This window comes from Cuculus canorus, chromosome 4 (genome assembly GCF_017976375.1).
Source record: "Cuculus canorus isolate bCucCan1 chromosome 4, bCucCan1.pri, whole genome shotgun sequence".
Classification (NCBI taxonomy): domain Eukaryota; kingdom Metazoa; phylum Chordata; class Aves; order Cuculiformes; family Cuculidae; genus Cuculus; species Cuculus canorus.
In genome coordinates, this window is record NC_071404.1 from 64,029,420 (window position 1) to 64,054,141 (window position 24,722).

The following is a 24,722-nucleotide window of genomic DNA, read 5'->3' on the forward strand; positions in this document are numbered from 1 at the left end:
TAAATCATCAGTAAAATAGGAGTTATAGGAGCATCTGAAAAGGACTGATTAAGATTGGCTTTCATCAGTATTATAATTTTCTTTTGTAAGCTTTTTTAAGGTTTTGTTTACTGGATGATTTAAATATTTAGTAAATACACTTCTTTTGAAATTAATGAAGAAGTACAAGAGGGAGCTTTATATACCAAAAATATTAGCTGTGAGACTGTATTATGTTAGTTTGGGATTTAATATAAAATATATGTGGGGGAAATTTTCATACTTTAGCCATTTCTCATTAAAAAGCTTTATCAAAAACAGCTTGATTTGATTTTAACAGGAAACCACTAATTGGCATTTGGTAAAAGTTGTTCCCACACGGGGAGGAGTACCCCTATGAAACTGTTATTTTTCAATTAATTATCACTTTGAGGATTGCTGAGAAACAAGCAAATGTGTTAGACATTTTCCCTGACAACCTAAATATTCCGGTAAAATGCACTTTGGAACTCAGCTTTCTTTTGTCACTTTTGTCCACTGTCTCTTCATGAATATGTAGACTGAAGCCCAGTACAGCTGAAAAGGGGATTAATTCCCTCTGTCTCTTGCCCGAATTTTCCCCAGTGCCTTCCCTTCTTGATTGCTGTGGACATCACTGTCCCACTTATCAGACAAGTAGGTAACCTGAGCTTCATCACTGAGTCAGACCTCAAAATATGCAAGCTTTGATCTGAGCTTTCACCTTAGTTTTTTCGGAGACAACTGTTATGGCTTCTGTGCCATCTTTGCAAGGCTGCTTCTTGTATCCATATTACAAAGGCCATCCCAGCAAGCAGATAACCATGGCTATGAATCCATAGTCCTGAATCCTGTTTGCAAAAGCCATCGTGCTGCAGAGGAACTCTTGTCTGTTCCATGAGATGTGTGCAAGCGCTGTTATGAGGTGCCACCTCCCTATAGGTGTTTGTATTTCACCAGTCAATATCTCTAGCCATAAGAATAATCAGAAGGAAATGCAGAATTCTCATTAAAATAGGATGAGATTTCTCATTAAGTGGGTGCATAGTTACTTGAAATAGCATTCTCCAAAAGTAGGTGTGAGTGATTTGCCATCAGCAATGGAAGGTCATCTGAAGTAGGGTCCTGTTGAGGGTCAGTTCTGTGTCTACAATTTTACTAATTACTTGCATGACAAAGTGGAGGCTAAATATGTGCATGTACAGATTTCGAAGCTAGAATCACAATTCAAAAGCATCTTCAGTTCTAGTGCGTGAAGCCAACACGATGGCATTTTTAGTAAAGTGCAGAAGGTTATGTTGAGAAGTGCAAGTTGAGGTAGGCAAGAATGAAATACCTGAGAGCAGCTGTTCAGAGACAGCAGTGAAGAAAGAAGCACAATTGCATGATGATTGTATGTTAAATTTAGAGTTGATGGTGTAAAATTGTTGTAAAAATAGGCAAGCCTCATTTGATACTAAGACATTACTCTGTTCTTGTCAGAGCTGGCAAGTGTGGGCCTGTTGATTGTGCCTGATTTTGGGCACTGCTGGTCAGGGTGGTGGGTATGGGGCTACCTTGTGAAATAGTCACCTATGTTCCTGTGCCAGCTGGTAGGATTAGCAGTACCGGTGTCCTTTCTGATGGACATGTCTCTCATCTCACCTTGAAGCTCTGCTGTGTCCCTTGATAAACTATTCCAGTTTTTCAGACCTTTACTTTTAGAAAGGTTTCCTTAACATCTAAACTGAATCTTCATTCCTGAAATTTCGTATTGTGTGCCTGAAGAAAGGTGTATATAGATTAGCGACAGCCCAAGGAAGAAGAAGGATAATAAGAAGCTTAGAGAAAAAAAAACAAATCTGTAAGGAAAAGTTGAAGAAACTCAATTTATTTTAGCGTAGAAGAAACATACTGTAGGAAGTCCATGATACCAGTCCTTCAATAAAAAAAAAAATAGTGGTGTAAAAGAGAGGACTGGAATGATATATTGTTGTTTATGGTCATGGAGGGAGCGATGAAGAGAAATCAGCTTTACTGCAGAAAAAAACTATGTGATATTGGAGATGCTGGGGGAAAGTTGAGTGGTTAGCTGTTGGAGGGAGATGGTGGGATATTGTGTAATTCCCCCCATCCCCATGTAATAATAAACTTTATTGGAGACTAATAACATACTGGGTTGGGCAAAGTATTGTTGATCCTGCTCAAAGCGAGAGGATGTACTGTTTCACGTATATTGTTTCTGTGCTTTACAATGCTGTACCATTACACTGCACTGTATATCAGAATCTATTCCAAACAAAACAAAATGCAAACCCTTACAAAATTGTCATATAAGAACCAAAGTAATAAGCAGGAAATATTTAGCTAGTTACAGTCAGTTTTATTAGTAGTTTAAATCCAGCTAGAATAGAGAGTCAAAAAATGTTTAAATCAACACAATGAAAATAGTGTGCAATTATGTAGATTAAAATGCGTGTTAGAAGTTCTTTCTTTCATCTGTGCTGTACTTCCCTTTTTAGTATACTGAATATGAACAAAGAACAAGAATTTCATTTATGGATATGTCTGGATCTTTGCAGGGTCTGACCAAAGGCAAATAAAATGTGACTTACCCATAGGTCAGATTTCATTCATGTTTATTCTTTAAACTGTCCAATCCTGACAGGTTAAAGTGTTACTTATTAATTAGTAAATAGTTGTGAATGATGTTGGCAATGCCAAACTATGTCATTACTTCAGTTATGCCTACAATTTCATTCTACTGAATTCAGTAGTCAGCATTGGGCTTTTTCTTTAGTAAAGGCTTGCTTCTGCTGGTGGAGGATAAGAAATGAGGAAATTTTCCTTGCTTTGTTAATTAAACTATACTGATTCCTCAGACTCACAGCAAGTGGTACCATTTTCTATCACTTTCTGTCTCCTCTGGGTCACAGCTGTTAGAAAGGGATTTTAAAATTTATTTTGCTATGTGAAGGCAGGACCTTTGTTTTCTTCCTCATCAGCTGCAGTCTTCCTTTCTTTGTATATTTAGACAAACTGCTTGGTCTCTTCAGCATATCCCAAATGACACCCCAGAAATCACCATACGAAGGCCACTGCTTTGCAAGAGCAAAGTCCTTTTGGTAGTGTCTTACATGATAAAGTAATCCAGGGCTCTCCGTTTAAGGCCCTGTACGAATTGTCCTGTGCTTCAGTTGCTTTTTATTTGCTTCCTCCTCTTGGTCTGTCCAGTCAAAGCGGTGACTCATCTGCTTGTCCGTGTGTCTCCCAGATTTGTACCTGGCCCTTCCCCATATGAATGGGACAGTGTTCAGGGTCACATTTAGAAGTTCTTCATCTACAGCAGTTCTACCTGAAAAGCAGTGCTTGCTTCCCAAAGTGGGTTGTTGGTTTATGCAAGGTTTAGGGTGATTGTTCCCGTCTTTGTTTCCTGTAGGATAAAGGGTGTATGCCTGAATGCACTTTATAGAGCACATGGGATGATGCTGCATCACTGCTTTTCACTTTATTCCATGCATTTTTTTTTGTGTGTGTGTATATATATAATTTCTATGTTATTATCTGGAAATTTCTCAGCAAAATATCGTACCCATTGTGCTAGACACTTAAGTGAAAAAATGTCTGTACCAAGATAGCTCAAAATTTTCATATATGTCAAGATACAACAGATTTGGGGGAAGGGTAACACTATTTGTGGTAGCAGTAAAATAGCTAATGAGAACAGATGTCAGCTCACTGAAGTAAGTGAGGCAAAGGCACCAGACAAACATGATGAAAAGATTCAAAGGAGGGAAAAGTAGTGTTGTGATGGAGCATTTATCTCTACAAAGATGGAAGGAGACAAACAACGAAGCGTGTATGCCTGGTGTGGGTTCAGAGGAGAGTTCACCCAAAGGCTGTCAGTGACTGCCTCAAGGGGAGGAATAGCAGCCTGATCCTTTGGTGGCTCAGGTGCCGCAAGATGCCATAGGTTGCATTTAGAGAGGAGAGTCGGGCAGCAGTGTGTGGAAGAGCCCACAAGTGTTTGGCATGGGGTGGAAGTGGGAAAGCTGGGAGCTGTAGAGGTTGGGAAAGAGATGGTGTTTGTAGCGGAGGTGCAGAGCTCAAGGAGTGAGGCTGGGACCTGGATGGAGGAGCTGAAGTATTTGAAATGCAGGTGTGGTGTACAGAGCTGGTACAGGTAAAGGTGGTTGGACTGTGTTTGTTCAGCAGCACGTTGTCTACCCCTAGACTGATGGAATTACTGTACGTACTTTGAAATCGTTGCCTTGTTTGAAGGTATATAATGATTTTTTCCCCTTTGTCTTTTATATGTATTTACGCAAATTCAGCCTTTCTGCCCTTCTACTTTGCCTCTATTTTTTTTTAAACCTCCATTGCTTTCTGGGTTCTGTGCTGTGTCCATTTTGGTTTCCCCTTTCTTTCTGCTGGTATTCTCTGCTCTACACTAGAGGTAGCATATATTCTTATAATGTGCTTTGGATATCACTTACTGATTCAAATGTATTCTGCAACATGAATAGAATAAAGATCTGTTGGGTGAGGATCAGTTTGGTACTGGCTGTAGCAGATCTTTACATATGTGACAAATACAGCTCTTGGTGTTCTGTGTCATGTTTTTAGCTATGCAAATAATAATTGTCTTTTGATAGGCAGCAAGGCAAACTCTGAATATAATATTTTATGAAAAAACTGATTCCAGGGAATTATCAAAGCAAGTCTTGTAATTCACTCTATCTAGAACTATGGATATTTTTCTAAACTTCAGATTTTGCTTTAGAGTGCTGGATGCAAGCATGAATTTGACGAGCATTTTAGATTGTTCATTTGCTAAATTTGTCCTCTGATACAATTCTGCAAACAAGATATTGCTCTGTCATAAAAGTGCTGAGTTAAATAATAATATTTATGGGTTCATTTATCTACTATCGATAGCATTTTGTTCTTTGATGTTTTTGGATCCCGTTTCTTCAACAATAATGATGATGAAAATTAATCTTGAGCCTGTGAAAAATAGTTATCAGATGTGTGGCATTGTGGAGTCTATAACTTAATTTGAGTGTATTCCCTGGGGACAAAGGGGGTATAGATTAGCTCCCTCTAGACCCAACTTGTATAATGTGTAAGTTTACTATGGTATGTTTAAAGAGAGCATTTAGTAGCTTACCTGTCTTACAGCTACCCTAAAGCTTCAAACTTAACCTTTAAAAATTGGGACTGCCATAGATTTGTAGCTGATGCTCACGTTATTTTGTATTTAGGAAAAGATTTACAATAGGGTCACATTCAGTGACAGTGTCCTGTTATTTGACCTAAAATAGCATTCACTTCTGCGAATTACGAGAAGCCTATTCAGTGTTTTACAGGTGGAATGTGAAACACTCCCAATCCTGAAATTGCAGGCCTGCCGGGTGTTTGGCTTTGTGACTGGAGTCTTACAGTTGAAGGGTCAATACTAAGGAATGAGATGTCCAAATCTGAAGTCACCCCAGTCTCCTGCCAATAGCTGTTTTCAAATGATTAGGTCCTGTCTTTTTGCTAGATCACAAGGCCAAGGCTGTTGTAATGAGGGAAAGTTATTAATTTGCCTTGCAGTCTCAACAGTGCTCAAGACTATGTTAAACTGGTTTTAATATGGCATCTTAGCCTTCCTCAGTGCTTCTGCAACAATAGCGTCATCCCTTGCTAGGCAGGTGGGGCTGGCACTGATGGTGATAACCAGCGAGCTGGTGTTTGCAGGCTGCTCTTGTTGAGGTCTTCCGAGCACATGGAGCAATGTGTATTCTTACAGAATTTGTAAGCTTTTCTTTGAATATGTTGGACACAGGCCTGTTCCTATGAAATGCAAGTAAAACTTTGCCTGTTGCTTCCAGAGGAACAGGAACTGCTTTTTGTGGCTGGATGTGCAGCTTATTTATTCCTCTGTTATACTGTAAGTTATTGTTAGAGCTACAAAGGAGGTCTGTTGGATGTGCCTTTTTCAAGTTAAACTTTGTGCGACTTCTCAGTTGCTTCACCTTGTTTTTAATTGTTTTTATTGCAACATACAAGACCTAAAATACTTATTCAACAGAAGTCGTGTCGGATATTTAAGGTGTTAACCTCAAGTATATCTGCAGTGTGCCTCTCATTGTTGATTTTTCTTCAACTATTTCTCTATCTCAGAGGATTTAAAAAGACAAGGATTGTAGTACAATATCCTGGCTGCAGTAACACTGAATAGAAGGGGCAAGTTCTGCAATTAGAGATAATATGCAGTCACTGGCTGTGCAGCCATTTGGATGAGAGTCTTGTCCTAACCTTAGAATGGCTTCAGACTTCAGCTTTGCCGCATGAAACGCCTCATCCCCTGATCTGCATGGAGAGGCCTTGACTTCTTGAACATTTCTACATGGCAGTCCTCGTGAGCATGGCTTTTACCTACCAGTTCAGAGGTGGATTTCTCTGCCTTATAGATGGTATTGCGAGTAGAGAGCAAATGTGAAAAACGGCTTCAGAAAACCAACTCTGAGTATGTACTGCTTAGAGTTTGTATGTAATTTTTAGTTGTTGGTTTCTGTGAGAGTTACCAAACCAGTTGAGCTACAGCACTGGCATGAAGCCAAATGAAAAATACAGTTTTCTTCCCTGTAAACATGACTGTCAAGCAGTAATGTTTTTCTCAGTTTCATTTTAAAGGCATTATAATGGAAGAAAATGAAACTAAAACATGTTTTTATGCCAGTATTATACATGGAAGACTGTTACTCTTTTTTCCTTTTAATGAAAAACTCCTAGAGAATAGAACATAACATACAAAACTATGTATTAATAAACATGTAGTAAGTTATCTGTGTTGCTAGATACTTGATAGAGTTGGTAAACCAATACATTTCTTACTCTAGTGTAGTTACGATGAGAATGCACTTTTTTTTTTTGCCTCTGCGAGTGTGAAAGCTATGTAAAGTTCTTTATTTTTACTCCTGTTTCGATAACAGAAGAAAAAAAAAAATCCAGTGCCTGATTAAACTTAATGAATAATAACAGCAAACGCTAGTCTCTATCCACTCTTTCAGGCTTAGCAACTCATCGTCAGGTATTCTGCTGAACTTGGCCATCCTTGCTTTGCTTTTGGGATCTGTTTTGTTGGAAAACGTGTGAAGTTCAGCTTTGCCTGTTTAAGATAAATGCAAGCTGTATTTAGTGCTCACAGAGATTTCACCAGGATGTTGTCATTTAGGTGCGGCTGGATTTTCACTTACTTTTCAGAATTAAATCTATCAGAGTTATCTGCTTTTTCTCCATTTTGTTTTGCAGAGTGAGGAAAAAGCTTGTTTAACAAAATGTCTGATCAGCTGCTGCTTTGTAAAATGGCTTTTTGGGTACTAGGAACAGAAATTGTGTCTTGAAGGGATATCAACATCCATGTAACTTGATGTGCAGGAGGATGAAAAATTCTCCAATCATGCTTCATTGTTTGAATTATCTTTTTTCAAGAGTTTCATAATAGCAAAGTAAGAAATAGGATTGGAAGGGACCTTCATCAGGATCTTCTCGTCTGTCCTGTCTCTTGAGACAGAATCAGCTGCAGGGAAATTTTCCTGACAGATACTTACCTCTTCTTTATAACCTCACATGGCAGTGATTCCTGTGTTTCGCTACGTAATCTGTGCTAATGTTTGGGGTAACTAAGAAGTTTTTGTGAAGTATATGTGGATAATTGAACAAGAAAATTTTAAGCTACATTTTTTTTAGGACCTTTTATTAGAAATTCAACCTACCTCACTTGATCTGGGTATTTGCAGGCATAGAGAAATTAAGACATTGTTCAAAGCAGACATACGTGCACTGGGTGAATTAATTAAATGGTGTCCAGGTTTTTTTTGGTTTTTTTTTTCCTGTTATCCAAACAGGGATAAAAATAACGAACTTTACATAGCTTTCATATTCGCAGAGGTAAAAAAACCCAATGCATTCTCACCATAACTACAATAGAAAGAAATGTATGGGTTTACCAACTCCATTAAGTATCTAGCAACACAATTCGAAAAGCAATGAAAGTTACACAAATATTTCTGAAGTTGTCTGCAGATCTCCTGAGCAACACTGATACTGAAATCAGCCAGGACAATCCTTCTTGCACTGGATGATGGAAATGACACCAAACTGATGTTCAGAATTTGCACTTACTGCTCGATGCAATGCGTGCTGCAGTAGTAATGAATAGTATTCAGGTTTTGAAGGTGATAGTCAAGGAGTGACTGTGTCACGGCTTTTTGACTGGGCGCCTTCAAGATCTTGTGTATGAGTGGTACCATCACTGTTTTCTATAGCAATGTCCCACGTTTACCCTAACAAATAAGTTTTTCTTTTGGATCTTGGGATGTTCTCCTCAGAGTTCAAGGTACTGTCCCAGCAAGGAAGTGATGAAAACAACAAGCTATTGTTAGACTTGGGCGTGCATTGTCCTGGACCCTGGGTGTCTGTATCCTTCCTCACAGGCACTATGAGCTCAGTCACAGCCACTGGCTCTAGGCAGGCAGCCCCAGTTTCAAGGAAAAAGTAAAACACTAATGACTGCTGTCGCCAGCAATGGTTTCAGGGCAACGGCAGCTCTACTGTGAAGGAAATTTTTCTTAAAATATGGGTTTTAAGGAGATTGTAAAAGAGTAATGAGGCAGTTCTGTGGATCTTTGTGAGGAGTTTTCTGTGCTGTAATAAGAGTAGGAAGAAGCACATAGAGCAAGCTTTGAAAACTTCCCGGGAAGCATTGGCATGGCATTGCTGAGCTGGAGTGGAATTGACAATTTCAATAACAGAGAGGAGAAGAGAAGTGAGGTGGAAATTGGCCAGAAAGGACCCTGAAACTGCAGAAAGGGCGCTGTATTTAAGGAAAGATAGGGAACAGAATTGATGGCAGGAAAAAACCTCAAGGAGATTTACTTGGGGCCAGGCATAGACTAAGAAGGGTATCTTCAGTAGTATTCCTGGTAGGAATAAGGGACTTGTATTTACTGACACCAGTAAAAGGGATGTTGCACTAATCAAGACATGAGAAGATAAAAGGCCAGACAAGGGTTTTAGCTGTGTGCAGACAGATAAGAAAGACCATGTATGAGACACATTGCTCTGAAAAGGCTGTGAACATTTTAATGTAGTTCATTATTTATTGATTTTAAAGATTATTTTAGTTCCATTTTCCTGTTGTAAAAAGGGGCATGATAGGCTTTTGATTTATTTATTTTTGTGTGTGCTTTTAAACTTAGTTGTCTTGCATTTTATTTCCTATTCTTTCTTCATGCTATAGATCATTTTGCTGTGGCAGGGGCAGGAATTTCTGCCTCCTTTCATATCTGGGCTTTGCATGGCAAAGCTGGAGAGGTAGCCCACAGAGAATGACTGACATCTCTACAAAGACTGGAAGTATGCTAGCATTTCTGTCTTCTAAGAATACTTAAAAAGAAAAATAGGTAGAGTAGATTAAAGAAAAGGAAAGGAAAAATGGAAATCAAATCATTAAAGAAATGTTGATGGCAGTTTAGAAAGGTGTTACACGAGGCTCTGTTTTTTCTTTAACTGGGTAAATATTTTTAGCTTTATTTCAGAACTATTCAAGAGAAGGGGACAGAGCTCTTATGCAAGTATCAAAGCAGCAAAAGCAAAGACATTTGACTACCTTAGGCTGTTCAAAACGGATTGACTGCTTTTCAAGTTGGAGCAAAAAAAGCCAGGATGGGCACTAAAAAGCTTAGGACGGTTCTGGGTCTGCTAATTTTAGGCATTGCCAGGGAGATTTCTTTTGATGACCATTGCAATGGAGAACATGAATTGCAGACTTGTAGTTGATAAGTGATTCATTTAAGCTACAAAACAAATAAACTTCTGAAATGTTTAATCGGCACCAGCCACAGTAGCTGGTGCATGTCTGTATGGAGACAGATACTGGACATTCTGTCATTTATAAAAACATCCAGTAAAGCAATGAAAATGAGCTTACATGTGTCTTTTTGTCCTTCTTCCAGTGTAATGATGCTGCAGGCAGTGAGAGATTTCTTAAGGTCCTGCACCTGTTTCACTTGAGAACTTTGAGAAGATACCTCTGCTTCCATTTTCTATAAAGCCAGGGTTACACCAGCTTTCCGTATTGACTTGTTTCTCGTGCTGTTTGTCTTCACAGCCCGGAAGTCCAAAAAGTTGGGGAAATTGAAAGGGATGCATGAGGAACAGCCACAGCAGCGGCAGCAGCCACCACCCCAGAGCCCTGAGGAAGGGACGACATATATTGCGCCTGTGACTGAGCCCTCTGTAAACACTGCACTTGTCCCCCACATGTCTGCTATCTCACCAGCACTTACTCCCTCTCCTGTTAAGATCCTTGAAAGCATTGAACCGGAGATTGTGTATGCAGGATATGACAGTTCGAAGCCAGACACTGCAGAATACCTGCTTTCCACCTTAAACCGCCTGGCTGGCAAGCAGATGATTCAGGTGGTGAAGTGGGCAAAGATACTTCCAGGTAGGACCATGAGGTATTTGGTGAAATTTCTCTTCATTGTTTCTATTAGCTTAATGAACTATTTGCCTGACAAATTGCATCTTTAATCTGTGGGCTGTGTTGAAAACCCTCACAGAGGCGTGTGAGATGAACGTTTGAGTGAAGATTGTTGGGTTTTTTTTCATTTGTGTGATGTTTGTTTCATATGTCTGTGATCAATATTTAAAAAGCTTTCATTTTGAATAATAGGCTCTTAAGAACAAATCATGTTTTGTCAATGGAATAAAAATTGTGATTTTGTTTTTTTTTTCAGAAGTATAATTTGTGGGAGTGTTGCTCTTGTTTGTTAATACTAGAAACATGTTCAGTACTGTTTTGGCCAAACCTTGTAGTGCACAGTGTAGGTCATGGATATTTTCTGATTTGATCTCCAGGATTTAGAAACTTGCCTCTCGAGGACCAAATTACTTTAATTCAGTATTCATGGATGTGTCTGTCATCGTTTGCCTTGAGTTGGAGATCGTACAAACACACAAACAGCCAGTTCCTCTATTTTGCTCCAGACCTGATCTTCAATGAGTAAGTATTCCTTAATGGTACTTTTCAGCACAGGCCGGAAGGATTACGCTGGCTTTATGTGGGTTTTGGGCATACCTGCTGTCTAAGAAAATTTCACCCAATCCCAGCTTAAAAGGAGGCTTAGTTTTTTGGTTTTTTTTTTAATTATTCAGTTTTCAATTGGTGCAGCTTTGATACTCCCGTATGCTTCTCTTTATGTATGTGGATATGTTCTCAAACTAGGACCATCCTTTTGGCTTGAAATAAGACTTGTACATCATGACCAAGATTTATAGAAAAAAACATTTTTTGGTATCTACTGGAGCTTGGAAAAATATCTAACTTCTAGGAAATGCGAATGTTTAAAATGCCGGGGTTTTTTTTTCAAAACAGTCATATAATGGTGCTTTTGTTAACAATATACAGCTGTTCAGTGTGTTTTCTTGACAGTCTTAATTACCCTTCTTTGCAACCATGAAAGAAGCCAAAATGTTTTTTCAGTAATGAAAAAATTCTTTTATGATGCATTCAGACAAAAAGAAGGATCAACCGAGGAACCATTCCTTCTGAGTATATGTGTTCCTTCATATTTTAAGTTTGCGTTTTAGTGCTTTGCTTTTGATGAGTATAATTTAATTTCTGTTCCATTCGCCTAGTGTTTATTTCAGACAGTAAAGTCAAAATTTAAGCAAATACACAGGCAGTCAAACTGGGGTTACGTCATAATGCTTATCCCTGAAGATAATTTTTTTCTAGAGGTAAAAATAAGACAATCAATAGGACATGGATGCTCTGAAGGGAAAAAAAAAAAAACACAGGAAAAGAATGTACAAAAAATAACTTACTACTCAATTTCCTAAAGTGTTCTGAAATGTTTTTCTTGAAAAAGCTGCTTTGTCACTGTCCATCTTACTGGTCTTTCTTTGATTTAGGAATTCATAAATAATTAATGTGGATGAGATTGTTCCTAAAGCAGTGAGCAATATCAAAGGAGGATCATTTGGTTTGGGTTAAGAGGAGGAACTAGTGGTTCCCTGCATGTGGTTGAAAATGTAGTGTCAGCCATTTTCATTGTCGAAAGTACCTCCGCTGAGACTTGGTCATTAGAGAATCATCACAGAAAAAGTATCTGTAGCTAAAGCTAAGTGAAAATGTGAACTTTGAAGAGTTTAGTTCTCATGGGGAAATGTAAACTAAAAATTCAAACACAGAAGCAGCTTTCCCTAATATCAAGAAAGTCAGTTGGGGGGGAGTGTAAAAATTTATTGGACAGGGAAATCAATCCCACTTGGAAATAAAAGTGTGTTCACTGCTAGCATTCTTGATGCTGCGGTTAGAAGCATCTTCCAGAAGTAGAGATCAATTGTGAGTTTTATGCTGTGAGCCTTGAAGATAAGTCGCTGCAGAATTATACCAAGGTTGAGGTTGGGACCCAATTGGGAAAAGGAGTGCAGTGTCAGGGAGTGCAAAAATTAAAACATCCCAAACCAGATACATATGTAAGATAATAATTTGGTCTTCTACATACTTAAAGATATACTTATTGCAGAGCTATCAAAGGTAGCAGAAGGCACGTGTTTCTAAGGAGAAGAATAATAATTTACCAGGAGCTGTGTTGTGCTTTTAGATTTGGAACATGGGCTTTTGAAGTAATTATCAGGGCAAGAAACTTTATTGGAGGTAAAAGGCTAGGAGTTTGGTGCCTACTCCAGAATGGTAAGGGACACATCTCTGGAACAAAAGTGTTTTCTCACTTTGCTCATGTTTCATACTTGATGGGAGTCACGGGAGGTGTTTGTTCCAACTTTCTCATGTTGCCGCTCATGTTGCTAATTGCGACTGCCTTTGGAGTCTGAGGTTTGGGCTCATCAGCACAGGAAAGTTTTGTTCAGAAACTGCAGAGAGACCATTAAGGTTGGTGAAAGGGTGGTCAGAAGCTGGCCGGGACAGTGAGAGAGCTCAGCTCATGCAACCAGAAGACCGTGCTGGGTGCAGTGGGGATTTAATTGCAGCCTTCAGCTTCCTGATGAGTTGTTGAAGAAAAGATAAGAGTCAGACACTTCATGGAGGTGGCCTAGTGGGAGGATGAGAAGCTGCAATTCCAAGTCTAGGACAAACAAACTGCTTCCTGGGCAGCAGAAGAAATTTCATAATGACATGGTGAAATAGCAGAGCAAGTGCCTGAAGAGACCCTGGAATCTGTTCTTGAAGATGTTCAAGCCTTGACTGGGCAAAGTTTCGAGCAGCCGGCTCTAGCTTTGACATTAGCCCTGCTGAAAGAAGGGGGTTGGGCTTGCCCTCCACTGGTCCTTCCAAAGCTAAATTATTTTGCGATTCTGAGTACAGAGATGCAATGCTCTTCCCGATTTTGACATAATGTCAGAGGTGAATTACTGGAATTGTGGAAGTCAGCCAGTAGTGTAGAGAGCATTCAGATAAGCACAAAGCATAATATATATTCCTGTTTGTGAAACCAACTTTGAAGGTTTGCTCTGAAATTGCTGAAGGCTGGTCTTGCCTTCACTTTTTGACTACCATGAACTTGGGAATGTGGTTTGTACTTTAAAACACAGGCCTTCATTTCTGTGCCATGAGTTTTATCAGACCTCCCTAAGTTTCACTTCTCTTCCAACTTTCTGAGTGTTTTATTGCCCTTGGCATTATAGGACATGTATGAGTTGATACAAAATGAACAGGAGATGCTTTAAAATGACTTTTCCGTCTGCTAGCTCAAGAGAGTTATGTTCCTGTTATCACCTGACCAGGATTTTCTTGGTATTTCTTCATACTGTGTCTGGAGAGGTCATTTCCTGTCTCTGTGCAAGAAGTAGTTAGGAAGGTCCCTGGCCAGTAGCATACGCACTCGATGCCACAGAGGGTTCAGCATTTTCTTCAATGAACGGTTAAAAAAGAGTGAAAGTAAAGGTTGGCATTAGCAGAATTATGTTGCTTTGTTTTATGTTGAATGAATTTTCCGTTCACTCTTAACTACTATGAATAAAAGGAAGTCGTAATGTTTCTGGAAGGCCATGATATATGATCTTGTTTTCTTTCTTATTCTGAAGGCCAGTAAACAAGGCGAATAACAAATGAGATCTCTGTTGTTAATAGCTGTTAAATTTACCTTTGCTTGTATAAATACAGTGCAAAATACCTCCCTACTAATACATGGCTTGATTTCCTGTTAGGCTTATGGAATGCTGGAAATATTTGTCTGCCTTCATGTTACACATCTAATTAAGTGTACTGTTTGTCTTTATAGATCTTGCGTATATTCCATTGCTTTAATTGTGCTTAAATAAACAAAGTTGTGAACTGAAGGATAAGAAAATGGCTGCTTAGCCTGTTACAGAAATGCCCAAAACCAGCCTGAAAAGAGGTATAAAATATCTGATGTATTTCATGAGGGTAGCTGTAAATTAGAGTATATGGGATTTTTTTTATCTGTTTATTTTGTAACATAGTAGTCGTAATCAGAACTGATATTCTATAAATATAGCTTTAGTTTTAATCTACAGTGGATCTTTAAAAGACTGTCACATACGTGACACCACATAATTCCTTTTGCAGGTATACACTCTTAAAGGATGACTGTTGCATAGGTAATAACACTCAAAAGATGTTGCAATAATCTTCTTCAGGCTAGAAGCTCAAAACTGAGAAGTTGCAAAATTCCAGAATTAAGGTGGTCTGTGAAATCATAGTTTGAGCCCTTTGGGTACGGGCTTTGAAGACTGTATCCATACCAAGCCTTTAAGTTATGTTATACCATAATATTTTTCCGGTGTGACTCCTTTTTGTATTCATCAAGTTGGACGAGTTGTAGGGATGTAGGATTATGTAGTGAGGGACTGTTGGATTTTTACTTCATTTGTTGCCAGCAAAGAAGCCTTGCCTTGAATGGATCTAGGGATTTGGGAGAACAGAGAGATATTAATGGGGAAGATTTTCTTAATGCATAGCAAAAGATGAGTCCTGATTCAAAACCTGAGCTCTGAGACGTTTCAGGTTCTGACTGCAAAGTAGCAGAAATCCCACTGAAAAAAAATTACTCTTGTTTATTTAACTCGAGGGAGGTAAAAAAATTCTCTTAAGACTTAACCAAAGACTTTAGCTGAAATTTTCTAATCTAATTTAACCTGCGGGAGGCATATGCATGGACAATTTAAGTCCAGAGCATTAAATTGGTAAAATTATACACAATTGAAAGCGGGAAACTGAGTGGTGCTGCTTAGAATGGATGCAAGAACAAAGCAAGTGATGTAGCAAAATACAATAGTTTTTAACGCTAGTTTATTTTCAGGAATTCTATCTGAAGCTGAGCAAAATGAACTGTTCGCTAGAGGGAACAATCTAAAACACGATTTTTAAAACATGGTCCCTGGGAGTTAGGGAACTTAGTTTCAAATTCCTTTGGTCTCTCCCTTACTGATTGAATTAGTCATTGAACTAATAGCTGAAACAACTCTTCACTGGCTGATTTTTTTGAAGGAAAAGTCCACAGCATTTTTGAAAAGAGACAGCCTGACAGTTTGTCCTAGAAGAAATAGGATAATCCGGATCTTTCAGTAGTAGGAATGTATGTGTTTGCAGTGCAGAAGTCAAATACCTGAATACCGGAGGAAGCCAAGGGATGCTTCTTCCCTTCATTTCTGTGATGGGCTCGGCCAGTTGCTGTCCCACCACCTGGTGGTTGCAACTTCCCAGGTATCTGCTTCCACCCATACATTAAGTCAGGGCACCAGCTGGCAACCGTTCAGAGGCTCAGGAAGGGATAAAAAGCATTTACAAGTGCAACACTGCCAACAGAAACCTGGCAGGAGCCAAGATGGGGTGCAGTGGGGATCCTGGTTCCCCTTACATGGGAAACTAGTGGGAGTGGTGGGAGATGGTCTGCCTTCAGGGCCATGACTTGTACTCCCAGCATGCATCCCCCTCCCAGCCATCTTTCATGGCAAGCTGCCCTGCTTATCTGTCCCTTCCCATAAAGCAGAGAGATGGTGGCTTTTTATCTTTGCATAGGGCAGAAACCAAGCGGGTGGTATTGCTGACAATTATTAAAAATCAAGTCATGCGTTCTCTTAGGCACACATTGGTTTCTGCTGGCTTAAAGAAATAAGAAGGCCAGCCCAACACTGGGCTTCCCAGTGGGTCTTGATTTTTCTTTTGATTTTAGATTTTACACAGTCTTTGTAGACATCTAAATCCTTGGGGACTTCTGAAGAGACTCAAATTCCAAAACAGTTTACTATTTTAAGGAAATTTACTCCAATTTTATTATTTACCGTTGCAGCCTTATCTGGCTGTAGAACAGCAATGATGTGAGATAGTGAAAGAGTTCAGTAAAGCTAAAACACTGTGTTGAGACACTTCAGTATGTTAAAGTAGAGCATCAAGATTTCAGCAGTATTTTGCAAATGCACAGAATGACTAATGTGCTGTGTGTTTTCTCACTTCTTTGATTTTTCTTGGTTTGTCATCTGCAGCATAAAGAATAAATCATATGTGCATATAAGTGTGCAGGTTCTGAATTTCCTGGCTGTTGTACTTTCTTCTAACTGTCGTCATTTTTTTATGGAGGTTTTTACCGTAGCCAAAGACTTGAGGGTTTTACTGATTTAAAAAAGCACTAGACATTGCACAAGGTACCTAGAATTATTGAAGTGAACTTCAAAAACTGAATGTAAAAACTTGGGCCAATTTTCACAGGCATTTGGATCAGCAGTGTCTTTTTTCCATCTCCGAAATTATTGTATTACATCATATGCAGCTGAGTCCTTACATTAAAAAGATTTCAGTAGAGGCTGCAGTTTGACTATTATGTACAAAACGTTAAGAGCAGAATATACCAATTGATGTATTGATTGATGCTTTTGACCGATAAGGCAGGGGGTTGGGGCCTTTTGAACTAAGAGGTGACCACTTTCATTATGGCCATTTCAGGCAATTGCAACGCTCCTGGCCACTTTTCTATCTTGTAGCGCAGTAGGGATGGCTATTTTATTATAAAATTAAATTATGTAATCCAGATATTTTTAAATAACCCAGTAATGCTACAGATGTAGTGTAGTTTAACAAACTAACAAAGGTTACTGTGAATTAATATAAAACGTTCCTTCAAAGTGTAAGATCTAACTTTCAGTAAAATAAAAATGTAATATTGCAAGAATCTGTGATGCACTGCCTTTGGTAATTGCCCCAGTGTGAAGTTTTAAAATTTAAAAGCAGACAGAGGTTGATATTAGCACTGGAGAGTAAATGGAGAATACATTTTTCAGATGAGAAAGTTGCTGTAGACCAAAAAGAGGCAGAAACCTAGCTTCAGGACAGGGAAAATTTCTGTGCTAATATTGCCATGGGATGTGAACAGGCAGAGGATTTTGTAACATTGAGGAGAGTTGTAAAATTAAATCAAGAATTAACATGTAGCTCAACTGATGAGCTAAGGTTTTATTTAAAATCTGCATTCATTAATTATGTGTATTTTATTAGTAAATAGTATGTTTGTTGTCTTTTCATTATATTCCTAATATCCTCTCATAATATACTCATGGAAGCTGAGAACATTAGGATTTGGTGTTGCATAAGGCAGTGCAGGGATGCAGCTGCTTCTTCACTGCCCTTTCAGTGCTGAAGACTGTAAGTCTTTCTGGTATTCTGATTTCTGTAGTAACAGCAGGAAGATAAATGTAATAAAACAAGCGGAATATTTATAAACAACTTTTTTTTTTTTTAAATCTTCTGTACTTTAGGATCAGGATGAGGATGGGAGGGATGATTATGTAGATCATCTAAGAGTGATGATAAAGCCAATAAATAACTTATTTTATTGCTTAAAAGGTTACCTTTTTGCCCTTTATGTTTTAGAGGATGATGGTTGTTAACCCTTCTGGTTTCTTTTGTGATCAGTTAATCCCGTAGTGTCTAAACTTAGATACATTTTTGTAATCTCATTTATAGGGCAGTCTCCAAATCCTTCATTTTTAATTAATATTACTGCAATGATTGTTGATAAGAGTTGTTCATGTTTATTCTTTGCTAATAAGTGTGTGTGTGATTGCTGATCTTGTTAAAAGGTCAGCAAGCACTTCTTAATATTACTCCCTGCATGATTTTTGCTTGCAGTTAGTATTTTGAAGAGGAGTACTGCGCTCATACAGTGTAAAGTGTCAGTAGTGTGAGAAGTGGATATCTTTATCAGTAATTTTTTTATATACATCGTTACTGTTATTTACTTTTTCATAAAGTGCAGTTCGGTTCCCATCCAGAGAAGTATATGAAAGGATTTGTTACCTGCTCACCCCAAAACAATGCAAACAGAGAAGGAAATTTTGAAGAAGTACTGTCATACCTGTACATAAAAGATGTAATATGCTTCAGCTAGGATTTCTAAGTCTTATATTGCTTTTTCTTCATAAACAGGTCAGTGGTTGGGCAAAGCAATAGATTCAACTTCTTTGCATGTTCTAAAGACTCTGCCTTTTAATGCTTTATCTTTAAACACTTCTTAAATTTCTAGGGTGTTTTAGTTAAAGCTGTGAATCTATAAAGAAAACAGAAGACAAAGTACTTTTAAAGAGATCTGTAAAAATGTGAAAACTGACAAAAGAAAAGTCCATCTAGCACAGTTCCTTATCCTTTAAACTGGCCAGTTGCAAAGAAAGCATAAGATCAGGGAAAGGGTAAAATGATACTTCTTTATTTGCCTGTTCCAGCAGTCAGTGATTTAAGTACTTTCTGAATGAGAGATTGCAGTATCTCAGATTGTGCAGACAATTGTGCTTAATAACCCTTCTGTATCCTTCTTCTGTGAATTTGCGTAATATCTTTTGAATACGTTTATAATCTTGACATCTAAAATGTTCTGTGGCAGTCACTTCTGCAATTTAATTATGCATATTTGTTTGCTGGAGATACTTCTGAAGCAGGTAGCTTATAATTTAATGGAGTGCCACTTCATTGTTGTGTTTGTAGTAATAGGATATATTCCTTTTCATCCTGTGTATGCCATGTATCACTTCTAGATCTCTGTCAAGGCATGTTGTTTCTTCTGTGAGCTGAAGAATCATCTAGTCAGTCTCCCCATGTGTAGCAGTTGTTTGCTACCCCTCTCCCTCACTAATTTTGCTAGCCCCTTGTATTAATTTTGGGAGGATACCAGACTGACACACTGTGTTCGGAGCTCAGTGGATTTATGCAGTAGGAAAAATATGATTTCTGTCTTGCTACCAACTGTTCTTCTCTTGCTCTTTGCTTTTTTTGACCATTAGTAAACACTGAGTGAGCATTTTCAAAAGACACAAGCCCCAAAAACCTATTCCAAGTTACACTTAGGTCTCTTTATACTGTGATGTTTCTTAATTTAAAGCTAGTTATTTTCTATATATGGTGGAAGATGATTATACTGCCTACATTTTCTTGCAGTTAGTGATTTTCACCTTTCATTTTGTCAGCTGGCCACTCAGTTTTGCAAGATTTTTAGCAGTTTTTCATAGGCAGCTCTTGATTTCATCATCTTGAGTTATCTGCAAGCTCTATCACTTCCATAGATCTGGGTTTGGTTGGGGTTTTTTTGGGATGATATATGAGTACGGTTTTCAGCACAGGCCCCAGTACAGAGCTCTGTGAGACTTCCCTGGTAACCTGCATTACTTGTGAGAGATGGCCCTTTATTATTACGCTTGGTCTCCTATTTTTAGGCTGCTAATAATCGATGAAGAACCCTCCTCCTTATCCTTAAGCTCTCTTTAAGAGCTTCCAGGAGATCTTTTTAATAGCTTTAAAATCCAACTTTGCCATGATTGCATCCCTACATATGTCTTGATGCAAAGCGCAGTGTACAGGAGGTCCTAGACCAGTAATTACCCATGCTGGCACGCTGACAGACAGTATTGCAGCCCATACCCAAGCTGCGTGCCCCAGTTTTCTTTGTGTGGAAACCAGGGCAGAGGAGAGGAGGAGAGGGTTGGTGTTTGCTTATGTCTCACCCCATAAGGCCGTGGGATGCAGCTAGACCTGGTGTGCGCAAAGCATTTTTGTCATGCAGACATTGCCTGGATCAACCAGAATGTCCTTGTGCTATCATCAGAGCACTCATAAAGATTTGTGAAACTTGACCTTTCTTTGTCAAAGCTGTGCTTTCTTCTCTTATAGCATATTTATTTATCTATTAATTCTCCTCTTCCAATCATTCTAGATATGAATGTACATGAGGCTTACTAGCATCTGGTCTCTTGAGTGCTCCCTCCCATCTCCCAGACCCATTTTAAGAAACCAGTCACGTTTGTCACCTTCCATGCCTCTTATAAGGGCAATTTAAGCAATACGCTGCACAGCACAGTTAGTAGTTCAGCAATTCCATATTTAAGTTACTTTACAGCTCATGAATGGATGCCATCTGGTCTTGGTGATTTATTACTATTAATTTTACTGAGCTTCTTTTTTTCTTTCTTTCTAAACCCTCTTCTACTCACACTTCCATCTGAAACTAGTTCTCACACTCACTTACTGCAAAGGGAGACTGTTGCAGAGCCTTCCTAGACTCCTTCACAGAGAGCACTGGTGCAGAGATTTTAACTCTTCTGCTATGGCCTGGTCTTCCTCAAGCGTTTTTTTTTTTCATCTCTGCCGTCTGTTGGCCCACTGGATGTTCTGACAGGATTCCAGCTTGTGATGTGTTTGAAAGGGTCTGACTGTTAGTTTTCTTTCTTTAGCATGAAGACTTGACCAATGATTTTACATTTAAGTTTGCGTAATTATATTCTCTTAGCGTTGTCTTAGGATGACTTTGGGACATCCACAAGCCTTTTGGAAGGGTGTTTTTTTTCACTTCTCTCAAGGTCCTTGGCAGAAGAGGCTGGAATAGAAAGAGAGGTTTGTTCCCTTCAAGTGTCTGTCTGAACGTGATGCTTCTTTAATCTTTCTGCACATCAATGAGTGGTTTGGTGGCATTGCCAGATGCCTTTCACATGCATAGTGCTTCCTTTTGCCACTTCCCCAGTAGAGTTAAATATTTATCTTCCAGATTAAAATTAAAATTAGGAAGTAGTTTCTTTAAAGTGGTATGAGAGGAAGGCATGCCTCGGTTAACTTCCAGAAAATGCCAGGCTTTGCGTGACAGCATGAGCGAAGTCTTGATTTCTACGGCATTCTTGGCACAGAAGGAGAATTGCTGCTACACGTGGAGTATAGCAGTATTTTAGCTGATGAAGCACTGCAAGTGACAGTGCTCCCTGGCCTAATGGTTGTATAAAATGACACCAAATGGGGCAGCTTCTCTGACTGGCGATACTTTTCTCTGATTAACTTTAAAATAGAGTGTTTATTGTCATGTGTGCATTATCGTCACTTATTATTAAATGTGGTATTGAAAAAGCATTTTGGTAAAGGCATAATTATATATTTTCTCATTTAAACTGTGATTTATCTCTTTTGGAATGCAAATGCAAACTAAATGAGATTATTTGGTATCAGCATTCTGCTAACTGCATAATTAACTGTTAATTCCAGTAGATACTTGGGGTTTTTTGCTTGGGATGTGCTTGGGATTTTAGGGTTACATAACTGGGTGATTATTAAGTTGGATTTTAGCACAAGTTCTCCATTACTGATTGGGAACTGAAACTCTCCTTTGGCAATCATTATCCACAAGCTGTTGCCAGTTCCTTTCTTGACAGGCGTATAAGAGGAGGGCACTTAGCTGAAACTTTAAAACATCCCAGGACTTCTTACTATCAGTTACATGTGATTGTATTCTCTAGGATTATGAGGAGGGCTTTCTTGGGGAGGAAACAAATTTTCAGAATTGGCTCCTTTAGGTTCAGTGTAAAAGTTGCCAGGTTTGTACGTGTGGGTGGCTATAGCCCACAAAATACCAGCTATGTCCATAGATCTGTTTTAATGTGAAATGACTTTCTTTGTCTGGTTACCAGTTTTCAGCATTGTTGGTCCTCAGTCTAATCCCTGATTTGTCCTGGATTCAGCAGCTTCTTCTGCCAAGGGCATTGTTGTAATGCTGGTGCTCCCAGCTATGCACCCCTCAGTTTGCAGCATCCCCTGCACCTGGAGAGAAGCGTGTGGGGTTACGTGTTTTTTTATTTTGGTAATGGTAAGTGTACACTTTCTTGGGACAGAGCTAGTGGGGGAGATCATTACTGGAGTACTTCTCTTTCAGTAACTTTTAGAGCAGGAAATCTGTCTTTTTTGCCTACTGTGCTTCCTTGCAGAGAATAGCTTTCTGCTGTTGCATGTCAGATTCCCGCAGGAACACAGCAACAGGAGGAATCTCCAGGATCCTTGAGCCAGTTCCCTGCTGTTGCAGGAGGATCTCGCCATAAAACCTCCTTATTTCCAAAGTAGAAGGTAGTGCCAAGGCGTTGCCGCAGTGTCAGATTAATAGGGCACAGTTGTTTTTTTTTTTCTCCGTGCTTTCTATGTAGAGAGAAGAAGTGCTCACTGTCAGTAGTGGCTAAAGTCAGGTAGGACAGGGCAGAAGGGTTCAGGGGCAGCCGGAGGAGTTGAGTTTATGTTTGGTGGCAAATCATGCAGATTTTCTTTAAGACGTGACTGCTGTCACCTGCCTGCCTCTGTGTGAAGGAGCATTTAAAATGGCCAAGAGCTGCCTCAGGCAGTTCAGAAATATTAGCCAAAATGGCCTGGGAATATGCTGAAAACCCAAACTGTCACTGGAGGCTGAAGCAATGGCACTTTGTATTTGTTTTCATTTGGTTTTTTTTACCTGGGAAGACAGACACTGTTTTCCAACAGCAAGATAAGGCAGACAGCCAGGGACTATTATAATGTAACCTGGCTGAGATCCACCATCGCTTGTGTAGACAGCAGGGTGGTCTTCTGAGGCTGTCACCTTTATGCTACCTCTAGGCTAACCCTTCCCTGGACAAACCACCTAATTCCTAGGCTATATTTATCCATGGCAGTGCAATAATTTAGTTCTGCTGACTTTGGTTGTCTTTATAATGGCTTCAAGATGGGAAACAGGTGTCTGGGTACAGTCCATTGAGCAGAATGATGTGCAGTTTTTCCCAATGCTGCTGCACACAATGCGGTGCAGTGATTGCCTCTTTGCATGGAAGAATAGGTTCAGGTTTGTGCTAGGTAGTGTTCTGTTCCCACCATTCTTCATGATGGAGTTTTTGAAGTAGAATACTCCCTTGAAAAAGAAGTAAAGTGTTGTTACAATACTATGGGTTTTGTTTTTTTCTTTCCCCAAGAACCTCAAAACTTTATCCAGACAAGTAAACCCCTCCTGAGGCAGGTAAGATAATTCAGGCCAAGGGCTTTTCTGAGTAGATGGTTTGAGCAGCGGAATAAGGGTCTCTGTGATTCCATGTCCCTGATCGTTTTCCTCCTTTATCACAGCTTGCCTGCCTTGCCCTAAAGGTGTCTGGTGATGTTTCACTCCTTTCTCTGCCAACTTCAAAGTGACCCCTTCTGGCATGGTGGAAAGCATACCTTGTTTTCTGAGGTTTCCAAGCTGGTTTTGGCCTTAAGGCCTTTGGCAGGTTTTCTTGTTGGGTTGCATTTGTTTGTTTATTTGTTTTGGTTTTATTACAGTGTAATGTGCTTTCTGAATTTCTCTGAAATCATTTTAAATGATGGACAGGTTTCAAATGGGTACGGGTTTTAGTCTAGGAAAGGCAAGGCTCTTTATTATAGAATTGGAAGCAGTTCTTATAGTTCTTATAATCCTTCCTGATTATGTAAAATCAGGAAACACAAAGAATATCTTTGGTATCAGACTTTTTTGACAAGTGCTGCCTGGTCTTTTCCCAGGTCTTTTCTGAGCAGCAGAGATGCCTTTGCCTAGTTTTTCTCAGGAAGCCACTTCAGTACTGATGAAACTTCAAACCACCTACCGTATCTTTCCCTTTCTTCACTTCCATGTCTAATTTAGGAGGATGCCTTGTGCTGTGCCTTTGAAGAGTATCCATGAGAAAGTAAATAAAGCATGGTATCAGGTTTGGTTTGGGGCTGAGTTTCACCTGTGAGTGAATATTCCTTGGTATGTGGGTTTCTTGTTTATTGGTTATGGTCTGTTGACTTGCAGTTTTCATCCTCAACAAAGAAATTTATGATACTAGACGTTGATGTCTTCATAAGTTATCTTATTGATAACAAGTTGTTTCTGTAAAGCGTGCCTGTAGTTTCAAAATTTTTGATGTGGCCGTTCTGTTTCCATGAAGGTCACGTAAGGGTATTAATGAGATATATGACTGGTTTTGTATTTTGGATGCCTTGTCTCAAACAGTTTCTTTAAACCATCTCTCCTTCCCCAGTGTGACTGATCAAGTCCTACATCTCTGTTGTGGTTGGGAGGCTTATCTCTTGGTGATGTGGGGCATTAATCCCATTTTGGCTGGGTGCCCAAGCTGTTTTCCATGTCACTTGCCCCTGTGTTAAAGGATGGGTACTTCCACGGAGAGCCAGGGAACAGGAGGAGCTGGGTTGGTTTGGCATGTTCTTATCCACATATTCTGCTCTCTGTGGGTAGATGTTGAGGATGAAGCAGGCTGAGGTGTTGAGCTGGTCTCGCAGAGCTGGTCTCCATGCAGCCTGTCCATGAAAGTGGAATAGGAGATCTGGAGTCAGTTTGGGGCTAAGGGTGGCAGAGATGAGAGAGGTGAGGACAGAGAGGTTGCATGGGGTGGAGGCGAGATCCCAGATTGAGTGGGGAGAAAGAAAAGGCAAGCTC

General features: G+C 39.4%; 1 protein-coding gene across 4 annotated transcripts in view; it reads left to right on the plus strand.

Annotated features, from left to right (window-relative positions):
- NR3C2 (nuclear receptor subfamily 3 group C member 2) overlaps positions 1-24,722 on the plus strand; it is a 210,434-nt gene that overhangs the window by 163,479 nt on the left and 22,233 nt on the right. For all 4 annotated transcript variants that reach the window (XM_054064840.1, XM_054064839.1, XM_054064837.1 and 1 more), the window contains 2 exons: positions 10,136-10,474; positions 10,888-11,032. In XM_054064840.1, the coding sequence (XP_053920815.1) occupies positions 10,136-10,474; positions 10,888-11,032 (484 nt within the window). The remainder of the gene's footprint in view (positions 1-10,135; positions 10,475-10,887; positions 11,033-24,722) is intronic.